The sequence below is a fragment of the Capricornis sumatraensis genome, chromosome 10 (assembly GCF_032405125.1).
Source record: "Capricornis sumatraensis isolate serow.1 chromosome 10, serow.2, whole genome shotgun sequence".
In the NCBI taxonomy this organism is placed as follows: domain Eukaryota; kingdom Metazoa; phylum Chordata; class Mammalia; order Artiodactyla; family Bovidae; genus Capricornis; species Capricornis sumatraensis.
The window spans coordinates 19191487-19205493 of record NC_091078.1 but is presented as its reverse complement, the minus strand read 5'-3'; the positions used below and the strand labels follow the sequence as shown (position 1 = coordinate 19205493).

Below are 14007 nucleotides of genomic sequence, written 5' to 3'. Positions count from 1 at the left end.
GACTGGGAGCCCTGGGCCACCCCGTTGGGCGGTTCTCCCGCCGCTTCCCAGATCACAGCACTGTGGCACCCCTGCCTCACCCTTTCTCTAGGCTTCAGCTCCCTAAGCCCAAACCCTGAGTCCCCCAAGCTGTCAGTGTGTCCTGTGTAGAGTAGGGGGGTGACATTCAGCCAGCCTTTCTCAGGGGCTCACTTTGGGAAAGCCTGGGCCAGGTTCATTCTCCACCGCAGCCCTCTGAGATCCTGTTTGTCTATGAGCACGTTGAGACTCAGTTTACCCAGGATTGGGGTGGAGCTGGGTCTGGTACCCAAGACACCCAAGTCCTTGCTCCTGACAGGTAAGCTTCAGGAGTCTCTACCCTGTGTGCAGCCGCCAGCCTGCCGGGAAGCCTGCAGAGTGCAAAGCAGCCCCTCCAGGCCTGCCCCCTCATGCCCTCCTTCTTGGGCCCTATGGATGTATCCCCCCAGGAAGTGTCCATCCAAGCCTTGTTCTGACCACAGGGGGGCAGGGGGTGGGTAGGAGAAAGAGCGACTGGAGGTCTCCCCATTTCCTTCTACACAAAGCTATTTTCAAACCACCTTGGCGCTTCTATGCTGCTTGTGCTGTTTCAAATGTGACAATGGGCCCATTTGGCTGCCCCGTAGGTGTCCTGGCACGGGCCACCTGAGAATACTGGGGTGGACGATGGGTGTGAAATGCCTGAGATGTTCTCATGATTCACCAGAGATGGTGCTCCTGGCTGCTGTGAATGAGGGTGGATTGGTCACCGTGGGTCCAGGGGTCCTTGGCCATGACCCACTTCCCTCTGCATCCCGGACGCATCCTCCCAGATGTGTGTCCTTCTGTCTGTGTCCCTCATCGCATCTTGCCTGGCCACCCCTAACGACTCCTGTCGCTTCTAGCTTGGCAGTGTCGTGCTTGGTGTTCGGCTAGACCTTCAAAAGGACTGGACTGCACCTCACCTCACAGTCCTTGAAAGTCTCTCCCATGCCCGCTCCCTCCACAAAAGACCCAGGCTGCTGGGGCCACAGCTCCTCAGACACGTTTCTGGCCTGGGTGGGCTCTCCTTCTTTCTGTCTCTCTCTGTCTGTCACATACACACACACACACACACCATGCACACAGATGTCAAGAGGGCTTCTTAAGGTCCCTGCCACTATTTCCTTCCTAGTTATCTGGCTGGGGCCAGCCTTTGGGCTGAGACAACAGCCATCCACGAGCTATGCTTGTCAGACTTGGGACCTGCTGAGTGTCAGCATCTGTGTTTGGTTTTGTTTCTTATTTCACGGTGATTTCTTGTGTTTGGTCGTCATGCCATTAACACGAATTCTTGCGCGTGTGTCTCTCTCTCATCCTTTCTTTTTTCTCTCCCTGCGCCCCTCTCTCTTCCCTGCACCCCATGTTGCATGTGATCGCCCCAGGGAGGAAAGGGCCAACCAGGCGAGAAGGTGAGTCCACACTTTCCCCTCCGCACCAGTGCCTCCACCCCCTGGAGTCATGGGGGGTGCTTTTGGAAGCCCCCCATTCCAGCCCTCCTCCTAGTGCACAGGCCCCAGTGGAGGCTGCCAGCCCAGCCTGCTCTGCCCTCGCAGCCTCTCACGGCCAGGTCTCCTAACAGCCTCCACCCCATCAGGCAGCAGTCGTGGGCGGAGGTCCCACTTCCCTGACTGAGGTCCCACTTCCCTGGCTGAGGGGTCTCTGCTGCCCGTGGGGGCTGCACATGGCCTCCTGGCACTGATTTTGGCCTTAGACAGTCACCCTTCCCAGAGGTGAGGACAGCACCAGCTGCCGTTGTATGTGGCTGGTCCTACCCCCATCTGCAGCCCACCACTGCCCCCTCAAACCGGGACACTCTCTTTGTGCTGCTCCCCGAGAGAGTCCCCCAGCAGACGCCCAGACAGACTCCCGGGGTGTTAGAGTGGAGTCTCCCAGGAAGCTAGACGCCAAAGAAACAGTCCTCTCCTGGAACTGGGTGGGCTCTGAGGGATTATAGAGCAGTGTAGCTAACCAGCTGGCTCTCGAGATGAGGCCCAGAGTGGGTGTGGAGCTTGCCCGAGGTCCCACAGGATTAGAGATGACCAGAGGGCTAGAAGCAGACTCCTGGCCCCAGCTCCACACTTCCTCGCTTGGACACCGCAGTGTGTATTTCTGCAAGTCTCCCCATCTCCGAAATAACAATGACAACAGTAACGATAGCAACAACCATATATTAAGCGCAAACTGTGTCAGGCGCTGTTTTAAGCGGTTTACTCTGTAAACGTCCCAGGTAACAGTGGTGTAGCCCTTCCAGGGAGGCTTGGTAGTCCCATTTACATGAGAGGGAACTGAAGCACAGAGAGGCAGGGTCACATACCCGACGTCACACAGCAGAAAGTGACAGAGCTGGGGACTTCCCCGGCAGTTAAGACTCGGTGCTTCCACTGCACGGGGCACAGGTTCAATCCCTAGTCTGGGAACTAAGATCCCACATGCCTCATGGCGTGGCCAAACAATTTAAAAATTTTTAAAAAAAAAAACTTTTTTAAATGACAGAGCTGGAGAGGATTCCCAGGGTGCCTGACTCCAGGTTGGACTCAGGTCCCTAACCACTGTGCTATGCTGTCTTCCAAGTATAACAAAGACTGGGTCTCACCCTCACGGGTGGTTAAACCACCCAGGGGAAAGACAGGGGACATGATCACAGTATAAGAATAATAGCAGGCACTTGTTAGCCCCTTCGAAGACCTGGCATTCTTTTAAGCATTTTACACCATTATCTCATGAAGTTTTCACATCTACCCTATGAGACAGGTGCTATTATCTCTGCATTACAGGTAAGGAAACTGAGGCAGAGAGAAGTTAAGTAGCCCAAGATCAGCCTGCACGGAGCAGAGCTGGGCTTCAAACCCAAGCATTTTGGCTCCTACCCATCACACTATGTTGCCTTGTATAAAAATTATTACATAATTGCAATGGAATAAACAGCTACTTAATTTGAGTTCACTCTTCACCTGCGTGTGAGGCATGACATTTTACAAATGTATTTCCGTCCCTTGCCCTGTAAGGGCAGCAGAGCTTCTCTCAGCATCCTGTTCACAGAGGAGATATGTGGGCTCAGATAGGTTCTGTGAGGCAGAGCAAGACCTGCAGGTGAGGCCTGGGCATTTCCTGGACTCCTGGAGGGAAGTAGCATCCGGCCATCCTCCAGCCGGGCACCGTCAGGATTCTTCTGCCAGAACATCACCTCTCATCCCCACTTGTGTTCATACCCCCTTCATCCTCCTTCTGTCACACTTCCCCAAGCTCCAGCACACACATGCACACGCACGCACGCACACGCACACACACACACACACACACACACACACACACACACACACACACACACACACACACACAAGCTGATCTAGGCAGCTGGACCACATGGCACTTTGAGCCTCCAGCCCAGCATCCACCATCCTCTCCGGGCTGAAAACTCTGCCGCAGGCTTAACCCCTCTGTGTCACTCCACACCAGGACTAGGAGGCCAAGGCAGCTCTAACCTCCAGGCTCAGGCCTGCTGGGCCCACACAGCAAGTGTGTATCTTGTCCCTACCTCTGTTTACAGCAGCTCCATCCGGGGGCTGGCTGCTGTCTGGCAGTTACAGGGTGTGCAGCCACGTGGGCACTGGGGACTGGGGAAGAAGGCTCAGGGGGTGTGAAGTTTGGCTGGGGCTGGGGCAGGCTGGGGAGCATCCTGAGCAGGGCCCTGTGGGGACGCTTCTAGGGCCTGCGCAGCCATGGCTGAGCTGAGTCTCCCTCCCTGCCTCTCTCCCCCCACCCCCTCCTCCTCCCTCTTCCCCATCACCGCACGGCATCCTCTTCTCCCCACTTCCCGGCCTGGGGGCCCACCGCCCTCTTTCTCTGGTCCCCAATCATGTGCTGTCACTCATATCTCTTCTCTCCATTCCTCCTGCTTCCCCACTGCCCTTCTTGATCCTTCTGGAATGTTCCATACATCCTCTTTTCATCTCCTCTCCTGTGAGTCCTTCATCTTCCTCCACCTCCTCTGCCTTCTTGTCCTGCGGTCTCTGGGTCTTGGGGTCCCCCCTTACCCTCTCTGCCTTCCCCACCTGCCAGCTTCTCCTTTCTGTTCTTCCCCCCTCCCCTCCCCTCCCCTCCCCTCTCCTCCCCTCCCCTCCCCTCCCCTCCCTCTTCCCCTTCTCCCTCTTTCTCTCCCATGCAGGGCGCCCCAGGAGATGCCGGCATGTCCATCATTGGTCCCCGTGGCCCCCCTGTAAGTGGTTTTTGCCCTTCTTTGGGATGGATGGATGGGTGAGTTAATGAGAAGGGCTGGGTGGGGAGGGGGGTACGCAAGTCCTGGCTGTGCCTCTGGGTGTGATGCCTACCACATGGGATGCAGTCAGCCTGGCCCGGCCTCAGTGCTGCTGTCAATGTCAAAGAAAGTAGCCTAAATCCACCTAAGTTACACCCTCTTGGGAAGGTTTCTGAGAGCCGACTCTCTAGCCACGAAATGACAGCAGTTGTGAGGCGGCCCTGCCGTTTACAGGCAGAGGGAGGAAGTGCTGGCTCTTCTTGGGGTGGGGAGGCCCGGGGCTCCAGCTTTCCAGGGGAAAGCCTTGTTTCCAGATGCCCAGGGAGCAGCTACCCCAGAGGCCTGGTTCCCTGACCCAAGCTCCCACTCCTGGTCTTGGCAAAGCCTGCCCACCACTCGCCCACAGAGGCTCGTTTTTGTGCTTAGTCTGGGTCCCAGTACCCTCTGCCCAGTGGCCGGGGGCTTGGGAAAATCGAGAGACACTTCCCCTCCAGTACAGTTCCTTAGGGACCAAAAGGGGGGCTTGGGTGATGCTGCGGGAAGATACCGTGACTGTGGGAAGGAGGACTGACTGTTTTTCTCAAAGAGTGTCCGACCCACGGGGCTTCAATCAAATCTCCAATTGTCAGAGCAGAAGGGACCTCTCGGAAGGGGAAACTGAGGCACAGGGAGAGGAAGAGGCTTGGCCGGGGTCCCGCAGATGGAGAAGGATTAGAACCCAGGACCCCTGGCCCCAGGGCTCCTCCCATAGCAACGGGCTGCCGTCTCCATGCTCTCCTGGGCTCTTTTGCTGACTGACCATGCATGGGAGGGGGAAGGGATGTGGAGCCCTAGCCTCAGACTCCCAGAGCCTCACCCAGTGGATGGATGAAGCCCTCTAACTTATCCCCCTGTGTTCAATGGCAAGCAGGAGTCTTCTACCCACAGACTAAGGAGAGGGGTCAGAGAGCAAATTGCTAAGCTCTGTCCAAGGGAGGGGACCCTTGAACAGTCAGGGAGGGGCTATAGTACGAGCTGGGAGCAGAGGGGCAGAGCCCAGGAATTTTAGCAGGGGAAGCCAAAGGACAGAGTGGGGCTGGCAGGGCTGGCCAGTCGGGGGCCTGGGCTGGAGGCAGGGATTGAGGGTCCTGGGCTGCATAGACAGGCTTCAGCAAGGTTTCCAAGGCTCAGATCACACAATAGTGCTGAAGACTGACACTTTGCACTTACTCTATGGCAGTATCCTGAGACCGTTACACATAGCAGCTCACTTAACCCTTACGAGAACCTCACAGGGAGGTACTATGAGCACACCCATTTTACAGATGAGGAAATCGAGGCCCGGAAAAGTTGAGTGGCTTGCTGAAGGTCATACACGTGAGTGGGGCCTTGCTAGGCTATGACACTCAGCCGGGCTGTGTGCTCAGAGCCTGCCCTCTGACCTCTGCTGCTGTAGCAGACCACCCGGCCACAGAGTTCCCATCACCTGTGTTTCTGGGTTCACGGGGCTGCTGCCACAATGGACTGTAAGCCCCCTCGTGTATTGGGTATTCCTGACAAAGGTGGTATGCAGCTGGAGGGCAAGCCAGGAGAGGGGAAAGTCAGAGAAAGACAGTGCCCTAGGTTCCAAAGGCAAGGACCAAGCCTGGGGTGGGCCTGTTAGGAGGACAGGGGAGTAACACAGAATACGGACCGTACCCCTTGGCCACCATCTCTGCCTGCCTCCCCGTCTGACACAACGCTCCATTTGTGTGGATCAGGCTGGTCCTCTCACACCCTCTTAGCTGCAGCTTTCAGCAGGCTACATAGAGGTGGTTGAAAACACCCCACATCCAGAGAATACGGGCAGAGGGCGGGGTCTGCTTTACCCAACACCGCCCCCCCCCCCAACCTTCCACCCTGCTTCTGGCTCAGCGTGCATAAATATAACCACCACGCTGGACTTGGCTCCAGCGGTGAGAAGTACTTTCTATTTCCGGTAATAGTGACTGCTTCCCTCTCATGGACACCTGGAGACATGCTGGGTCCTAAACTGAAAGATCATGTATGTGCTGGTCTTCAGCTCCCAAGAAAGCTGCGAGGCAGGCCCTGCCAGCCCATTTCCCAGAGAGGGAAAGAAAGGTGCAGAGTTGGCCTGTGGTCACCTGGCTCCTCAGTGCTGGAGCCTGGTTTGGGCCCAGTCAGCCTCATTCCAATGCTAATGTTGTTTCCCCAACACCCTCTTTCATGTTTTAAGTTCAACTGTTTAAAAAGGATATTTACCTTGAGGAAAAAGCCCTCCCTGTGAGAGCTTGGTTGGTGTTAAGAGAGGCTTTATGGCACCAGAAGGCTTGACCAAGCCCAGGGCCCTCTGACTTTGGCCTGTGTGTGTGACCATCACAGAGCTGGCTGGGCCTACCCCCATGGAGTCCTCACGAGACACCAGGGCAGCCCCTGCAGCTCCTCCCAGCAAGCCCTCTGGAGCTAGTGAAAGTAGGGGACCCCAGAAGACCAAGGGACCAATGCAGTCAAGGGGCAGAGGTCAAGTGGGCAAGCCCTCTGTGACCGGTGATGATGGGGAACATATGGCTTTCCACTCAGCCAGGAAGGGCCTTGAATATACGCTGCTAATGAGAACCAGCCTTGCTGGTCTAGGGGCCACCTTCCTCCTCTCTTGGAACTTTAGAAATGGTCTTTGCAAAGGGGGGAACTCCACGCACTTTGGTGAAGGATGGTTCAAGATGCCAGAACAATGGGCCCCATTAAGCTGAGCTGGAGGCTGGGACCCCGAAACGCTGGCTGGCCCAGCAGGCACCGGAAAGGTCATCAGCCAGGCTAAGAAAGCCCACCATCTCAAAGGAAGCTTGTTCCTTCCCAGAGCCCCTAGCTTTTCTTCAGAGGCAAGAAAGAGCTGTCTAAAGTTCCAGCCCTCAGTCACAAGGAGACACCCTACAGCCAGCTTGATACCCCTGCTGGATGTGTCTTCATTTATTCATTCCACTAATATTTGTCAGGCACCGACTGCATCCTAGACCCTGTGTAGATGATGAAAACCTGACTGCATCCCACTTACCCTTTTGCAGAGAGAAACCACCCTATAGTGATTATAGTCCAGATGGTCAGTGCTTGTCTGGGAACAATTAGGGACACGGAGAGAGGCACCTGACCTGGGGTGCAGGCAGGCAGGGAGGACTTCCAGGAGGAAGAGGTAACTAAACTGTGATCAAGAAGGAGCAGAACTTCCAAGGCAGGTGCAATTCCTGTAAACTACTGGAGAAATGGGCAGAGTCCTTTCTAAAAAAATTATTTGTTTACTTGGCTGTGTTGAGTCTTAGTTGCGCCACAAAGAGTCTTCTGTTGCAGCACACAGACTCCAACTGGGGCAAGTGGGCTCAGTAGTTGTAACACGTAGGCTTAGTTGCTCCGTGGCATATGGAATCTTGGTACCCCAACAAAGGACTGAAACCAAGTCCCCTGCATTGTAAGGTGGTTTCTTAACCACTGGACCACCAGGGAAGTCCCAGGAAAGTTTCTTCTAGAACAAAGCAAGAGCAAGGATGGTGAGAAGGAGGTTGTCAAGGTGAGCGAGGACCCAGTTGTGAAGGACATGATGTCCAGGAGTTGGGACTTTATCCTTTGGGTTATGTTCTGCTAAGGGGGGACATGACCAGACTTGCAGTTTACAGAGCTCCTCTGATCCTTCTGGCTCCAGCACTGAGCATGTTTAGAAGAGGCTGCAGGTGCGGGGCTGGCTGGAACGCTTAAAATGGGCTGTGATGAGAGTATTTACAGAATCACAGATTTGCAGAAATTGGCAAAGGCTGCACAAAGCAGGGCTGTCTTCCCTAGTCTCCCCAGCCTGAGTAAGTAAGTGTTTACTAGCACAGAGTCCTGCTGAAAAGATGGTCAGCCCTGACTTGGGGTGGGGGAGGTGGAATGAGGCAGGCTGTGGACAGATCCGTGACTGGCCCTCTTTGAGAGGTCAGCCAGGAGGGAAGTTTCTCTCCAACCAGAAACTTTGGTTCGTCTATGTTGCTTTACCCTACACACACGGGCAGGAGAAAGGAAGGGAGGGGCAGACACAGGGATCCACCTGGCTCCCTCTCTTCCCTGGCCTTGAACTAAGGGAAGCGATTTTAGAAAGCAATGTGAAGCTTATTTCCCTTGTTCTTATATTGGTGTTGTTTAGTCCTGAAGTCGTGTCCAGCTCTTTTGCAACCCCATGGACTGTAGCCTGCAAGGCTCCTCTGTCCATAGGATTTCCCAGGCAAGAATACTAGAGCAGGTTGCCATTTCCTTCTCCAGGGGATCTTCCTGACCCAGGGGTTGAACCCAGGTCTCCAGCTCTGCAGGCAGATTCTTTACTATCTGATCCACCAGGGAAGCCCTTGTTCTTCTATAGAAGGACATAATATTAATCAGCAAATTAATCTACAAGTAAATCTATCATCCATAATTTTAACATGATTCTAATACCAGTGAATTTGGGGGTTGGTTAGGAGTTCAGTGAAATAATATTCAATTTCACTTGGAAAAAAATCTTGTAAGAATTTCAGAAACTTTTTGAAAAATAGAGAAAGGGGCATAGGAAGGAGAGGTGTAGTTCTTCTACTAGATAGTAAAACGTATTGTAGAAACAGAGCAATTAAAACAACAACCAGAACAGAAATAAAGCTAAATGCATCTTGAAATTTGGTCCATGATAAAGACTTCACTTCCCAATAAAAAAAGAAGATAGCTTGTTCAGGAAATGCTGAGACAACTACAAACAGCTTAGAAATCAGAATAAATTTCAAATGAACAAAATACTTAGATATAAAATATGCAGCCATAAAATTAGAGGACAAACGTGAGCAAACATTTATATTTCTGAACTGAGGAAGGTGTTTCAAAACGTGACCTAAAACCCAGAAGCCATAGGAGAATATTGATACATTTGTTGACATAGACGTAGAGTTTCCATATGGCAGAAAGTATACCATAAAAAAGACAAACGCCAAATTGCAAAGAATATTTGCAGCACATATGACTCCCAGTTCTTATTCTTGTCAAAGAGCTTTACTCAAATCAGTAGGAAGAAGAGTTACTGGTAAAGAATGCACACAGGCAGTTCCCGAATAAACATAGCCAGTCAATAACCATTGGAAGAGATGTCCACCTTCGGCACAGATGTGAAGAGATAGAAATTAAAGTCCAGCTTCAAGCCTCTCCACGTGCCTTGCCAATACCCAGCCTCTCAAGGAAGTGGAGTCCCGGTTTCCAGCTGGTCAATGACAAAATCCTTCCCAAGATCTCCTGAAAAAGCCTTGGTTAGCCCCAGACTTGGCTCTGGGTTGGAGAGACGCACCCTGCTACCAGGGACGGCTCTGTAATTAGCAAACCATGTGATTATCCCCACCATGTAAATATCACCCGGAGCGGGACTGAAGATGTTTCTTGGAATCCTTTCCTCCTGACCTTTTCTTTGGGCCTCTCAGAGTTCAACGTAACTGAAAGTTTACACTGGGAGGTTTCCGGGTTTTCTCCTTTGTGCTATTCTTAGCATCACTTATATTTGAGAGGAGAGAAGCCTGGGCCCTTCTGCTACATGAGTGGTATCTCCACCCTCTTGCCCTTTTGGATGCTTTCCACAAGCCCATCCCAGGCCTGGAGCATGCTCCAGTGTGCTACCCTCCTGACCAGTGCATGGATTCTACCCACAGGGACCCAGTCCCACCCAGCCTTGTCCCCTGAGCAGAGGCCTCTGGACACTCAAGTCCACAGCTTCAAGGAGGACCCAAGCAGCCCGGAGAGGTTTCATGTTTACAGCAGATGGACCCAGAGAAATCCTCCTCTAGATATGGGGTCTGATTTGAATCTACTGCTTGGCAAGGACAAGCCTCCATCGACCCTGAGACGTATCAGATCAAAAGCCAAAAGCAACCTTACTGAGTTCTGGTGCCCTTAGGTTCAGTTCAGTTTAACAAATTTCAGCTCAGGTTACCGTGATGATGGCAGCTACCATCTCAATAGGCTCTGAAGATATAATTGACTGACCCTGTGAGTTTATATAGCTAGTCCCATTCTATAGATGAGGAAACTGAGGCATGGGGAAGATGAGCGGCTTGCTCCAAGTCACACAGCCCTCAGTGGTGGAGGAGACAGGATTAGAACTCAGTCTGCCTGACTCAAACCCCAGACTTGGGAAGAGGCTGAGGCCATCTCAGCCCAGGGGAGACTCCAAGCTTAGAGCTAGACATGTAAGGGATGTGGTGTGTCCAGGGACAGGCAGGTCAGCCAGGGTGCGCAGGCAGAAAGTAGGTGGGAAGGTGAGGCATGAAAAGAGCTAAAGTGGTGCACCGGGATAAGACTGAGGCTGACCTTGAAAGATGTGTGCCCAAAAGAGAACCCTGGCTAGTTCTTCGGATGGGGAGTGATGGGATCCAGGCTTCTCAACTCTATCACCTTGGACCTCCTGGTCACCCCACCCCAGCACTGGATCTGCACAGCCTCAGCCTTCTTCTCGCCTCCATTCTTCTCCTTTGTCCTGAATCTGGATCATAAACCACTGGACTGTGGCCAATGAACCTGCCTCAAATTTCCAACCTGAATACCGATCTGTGTACTTTGTACCCTGGGGAAAATGGGCGTGATAGCTCTGCACCCCACAAAGATGGGGGGTATCCAGACATTGTCCAGCCAGGAGAGCCCCACTAGCCAGGGTGAAGGGACACTGGACAGTGGATAATCTGACCTGTTCTGGCCTGAAAACACATTCCGAAGGTCAGTTCTGATATCCAAACCATCCTTAGATAGGTGGCCATGAGCACTAACTGTGTGAATGAAGAGGACTTGGACAGTCACAGTCAAGGAGTTCAGTGTGCTGTAGGCTGAGTCCCCAGCGGTCCTTGCTCTCCACCCTGTTCCCACGTAGGCGTTCAGAGCATCCAGGCGGGCAAAGAGGAGCTCAGAGAGTTACTTCCCAGAAAGACCCGAAGGAGGCTGACCCCTGTGTTCCCCTTTCCCACCCCCAGTCCCTGGAGGAGATTTTCTATGATGGTCCATGCCCATCTTTCCCCATTCTGCCTCCCAGGCTGCATCTCCCAGGGACAATCACAGCAGAATGGGAGGGAATCCGTGGACCCTCTGGGAGCCCAGGTGAACCAGGGACTAAGGTTTGGCTTCCTCACCTCCTCGCCCATCCTCACTCCTCTCCCACTCTTTTCAGGGTCAGCCGGGCACCCGAGGTTTTCCAGGATTTCCGGTAAGTGGAGAGGACTGGTGAGTTGTGTCTGCAGAGACCCCTGGTCCTGGCTGGGTGATGAACTTCAGGCAGGGCTGGCCCTCAAGCTGCCTGTGCACTTCTAAACCCCCCTCAGCAAGGACCTCTTCCCACTGGCTTTCATAGAAAGCCGCCAAGGCGAGTAGCCTGGTGCTCGACTCACAGTGCAGAAAAGGACAGGGACATCAACATGGAACTAGAGGCGTGGCAGGCCAGACAGGCTGCAAGGTCACAGCCATGAAGCCCGGCTGGCCCGTGGACTCTGGGGAAGATGGTGCCTCTCGGGGAAGCCACCTCCAACCTGGCTTTGAGGGTTAATCCGCCTGGGGTGTGGGGCAGTCGGCTGGCCATCTGAATGTCCGGGGAGCCCCTCCTAAGGCCTAAGACAGATTCTGAGAGCAGGATAGGAGGCAGGCCTTTCCTGCAGGCCTCGGGACTGGCTGGCCCTGCTATCCAGGAACACACCATCCACTCTCCTCTGGGGTGAGAAGGATTTTGGTGCCAAGGTGACTGCCGCCTGTCAGGTGCCAGGCATGGGGCAGGTGGCATTTCATTCACTCCTCACAAAAACCCCATGTGGGAGATTATTTTATTCCCATTTTAGAGTGGGAAGCCAAGGCTTAGCTGTTTCGTAACAGCCAGTGGTGAAGCAGAGACATGAACCCGACCTTGTTAGAGTCCAGAGCCTGTGTCCTTAGCCACCCCCAGGCTGCCTGTCTGCCAGAACGCCTGTGATGCTCAGTCTTGACATCTGGCCTGTTTATCTTTCAGGGTCCCATTGGGCTCGATGGCAAACCGGTGAGTGGCCCCTTTCACTCTGTGGGCTCCTCCCCCTCGCTTAGTCCAGATCACTAACCCGGGGTCTTTTAGTCCTCGAGACCCTGACTCCTGAGAAGGCGCTTTAGATAAAAATGAATGTTCTTGGGGTGTACAGTCCTTGCCAATGAGAAGGGGAGGAGGGGCCATTAGAACGAGTTGCCCCAACCCCCATGGGTACAAGTCCACGGCCAAACTGTACCCTCAGCATCTGGAGCAACAGCCATCCTAGAATTTGCTGATTCCGGGCCTCCTGAAGGAGCTGGAAAGGAGTGAGGCAGGGAGAGAAGAGGGCTGGAGAGCTCAACCTGCTATTCTGAAAGGAGCCAGGGCTCTCGCCCCCTGAACCTCCACCCGAGCACCTCAGGGTGCCTCTTGTGTTCTCCTCGGGGTCTCCCATCCTGGTTGAGCCCCCACATATGCCCAAGTCCATGGGGAGGCTGCTGCCCGTCCAGAGCACCTCTCTGTTCATTTCAACCCTCTTGACATGGCCGCAGACACAGATGTTCATGAGAAGGGCAGCTGTCGGGAAGGGGCTCCTGATTGCAAACAGCTCACTTGCTCTTCTCCTTCCAGGGCCGGCCGGGACCAAAGGGGGAAATGGTAAGACCAGCTCACCCTAACCCTAAGCCTTCTCTCAAGGGCAGGGAGTGAGGGGGGTCAGACTGGCCCACCTAGGCTCACAAACCCTACCCAGCTGAGGGAGTGTCTGCCCCAGGGTCACTCCCTAGCTGGGTGCCACGCCTCCACTTACTCAGCACAGGGAGGAGAGGAGGGCAGGGGGCTTCTCCACCTGAGGAATGAGGAAAGAGAGGTCCAGAGAGTGTCACAGAACTGGCAGCTAGTGTCCCCAAACCATCGCTCATGCTCAGCACTCACACTGGGAGCGAGGCGTGTCCATCCAGCTCTACGTCCTGAGCCTGATTTTCTTTTTTAAGAAAATAATTTTATTTGTTTATTTTTGGCTGTGCTGAGTCATGGTTGCTGAGCAGGCTTTTCTCTAGTTGTGGCGAGCTGGGACTACTCTCTAGTTACGGAGTGCGGGCTTCTCCATGCAGTGGCTTCTCTTGTTGCCCAGTGTGGGCTCTAGGGCTCATGGGCTTCTGCACTTGCTGCGTGTGAGCTCAGTAGTTCCAGCTCCTGGGCTCTAGAGCACAGGCTTAATAGTTGTAGCACACAGGCTTAGTTGCTCCACAGCATGTGAGATCCTCCAGGATCAGGGATCAAACCCGTGTCTCCTGCGTGGGCAGGCAGATTCTTTACCGCTGACCCACCAGGGAAGCCCTGAGCCTGACATTCTAGTGTTCTCTGCTCCGGGCTGCCCAGGGCTCCAGGCGCTCTGGCCCCAGCCAGGCAGACAGCAGACCTGGGGAAACACACCACTGTGCCCACCTTCCTCCTGCTCCTTCCCACCTTCTGCAGAGCCTTACCATAGTCCATGCAACCCCAGAAGTAAGAATGATGGTCATCAGCTGGGCGCTAATCCTCATAATAACAGCTTATCATCCTCCACTCTATAGAAGGGGAGATAGAGGCTCAGGGTGGTTGAGTATAGTGCTCAAGACTACACAGCTTGTAAGTAACAGAATGGGATTGAGACCCACATGGTAGGATCTTACCCTCCACCACGCCTCCTTTTGCTGCCAGGGCCCTTTGTTTAGAAAGAAAAGGACCCTTT

General features: G+C 53.8%; 1 protein-coding gene across 1 annotated transcript in view; it reads left to right on the top strand.

Annotated features, from left to right (window-relative positions):
- Positions 1-14007, top strand: part of COL13A1 (collagen type XIII alpha 1 chain) — a 154353-nt gene that overhangs the window by 75436 nt on the left and 64910 nt on the right. The window contains exons 6-10 of the mRNA XM_068981805.1: positions 1422-1448; positions 4205-4255; positions 11460-11495; positions 12285-12311; positions 12906-12932. Of these exons, the coding sequence (XP_068837906.1) occupies positions 1422-1448; positions 4205-4255; positions 11460-11495; positions 12285-12311; positions 12906-12932 (168 nt within the window). The remainder of the gene's footprint in view (positions 1-1421; positions 1449-4204; positions 4256-11459; positions 11496-12284; positions 12312-12905; positions 12933-14007) is intronic.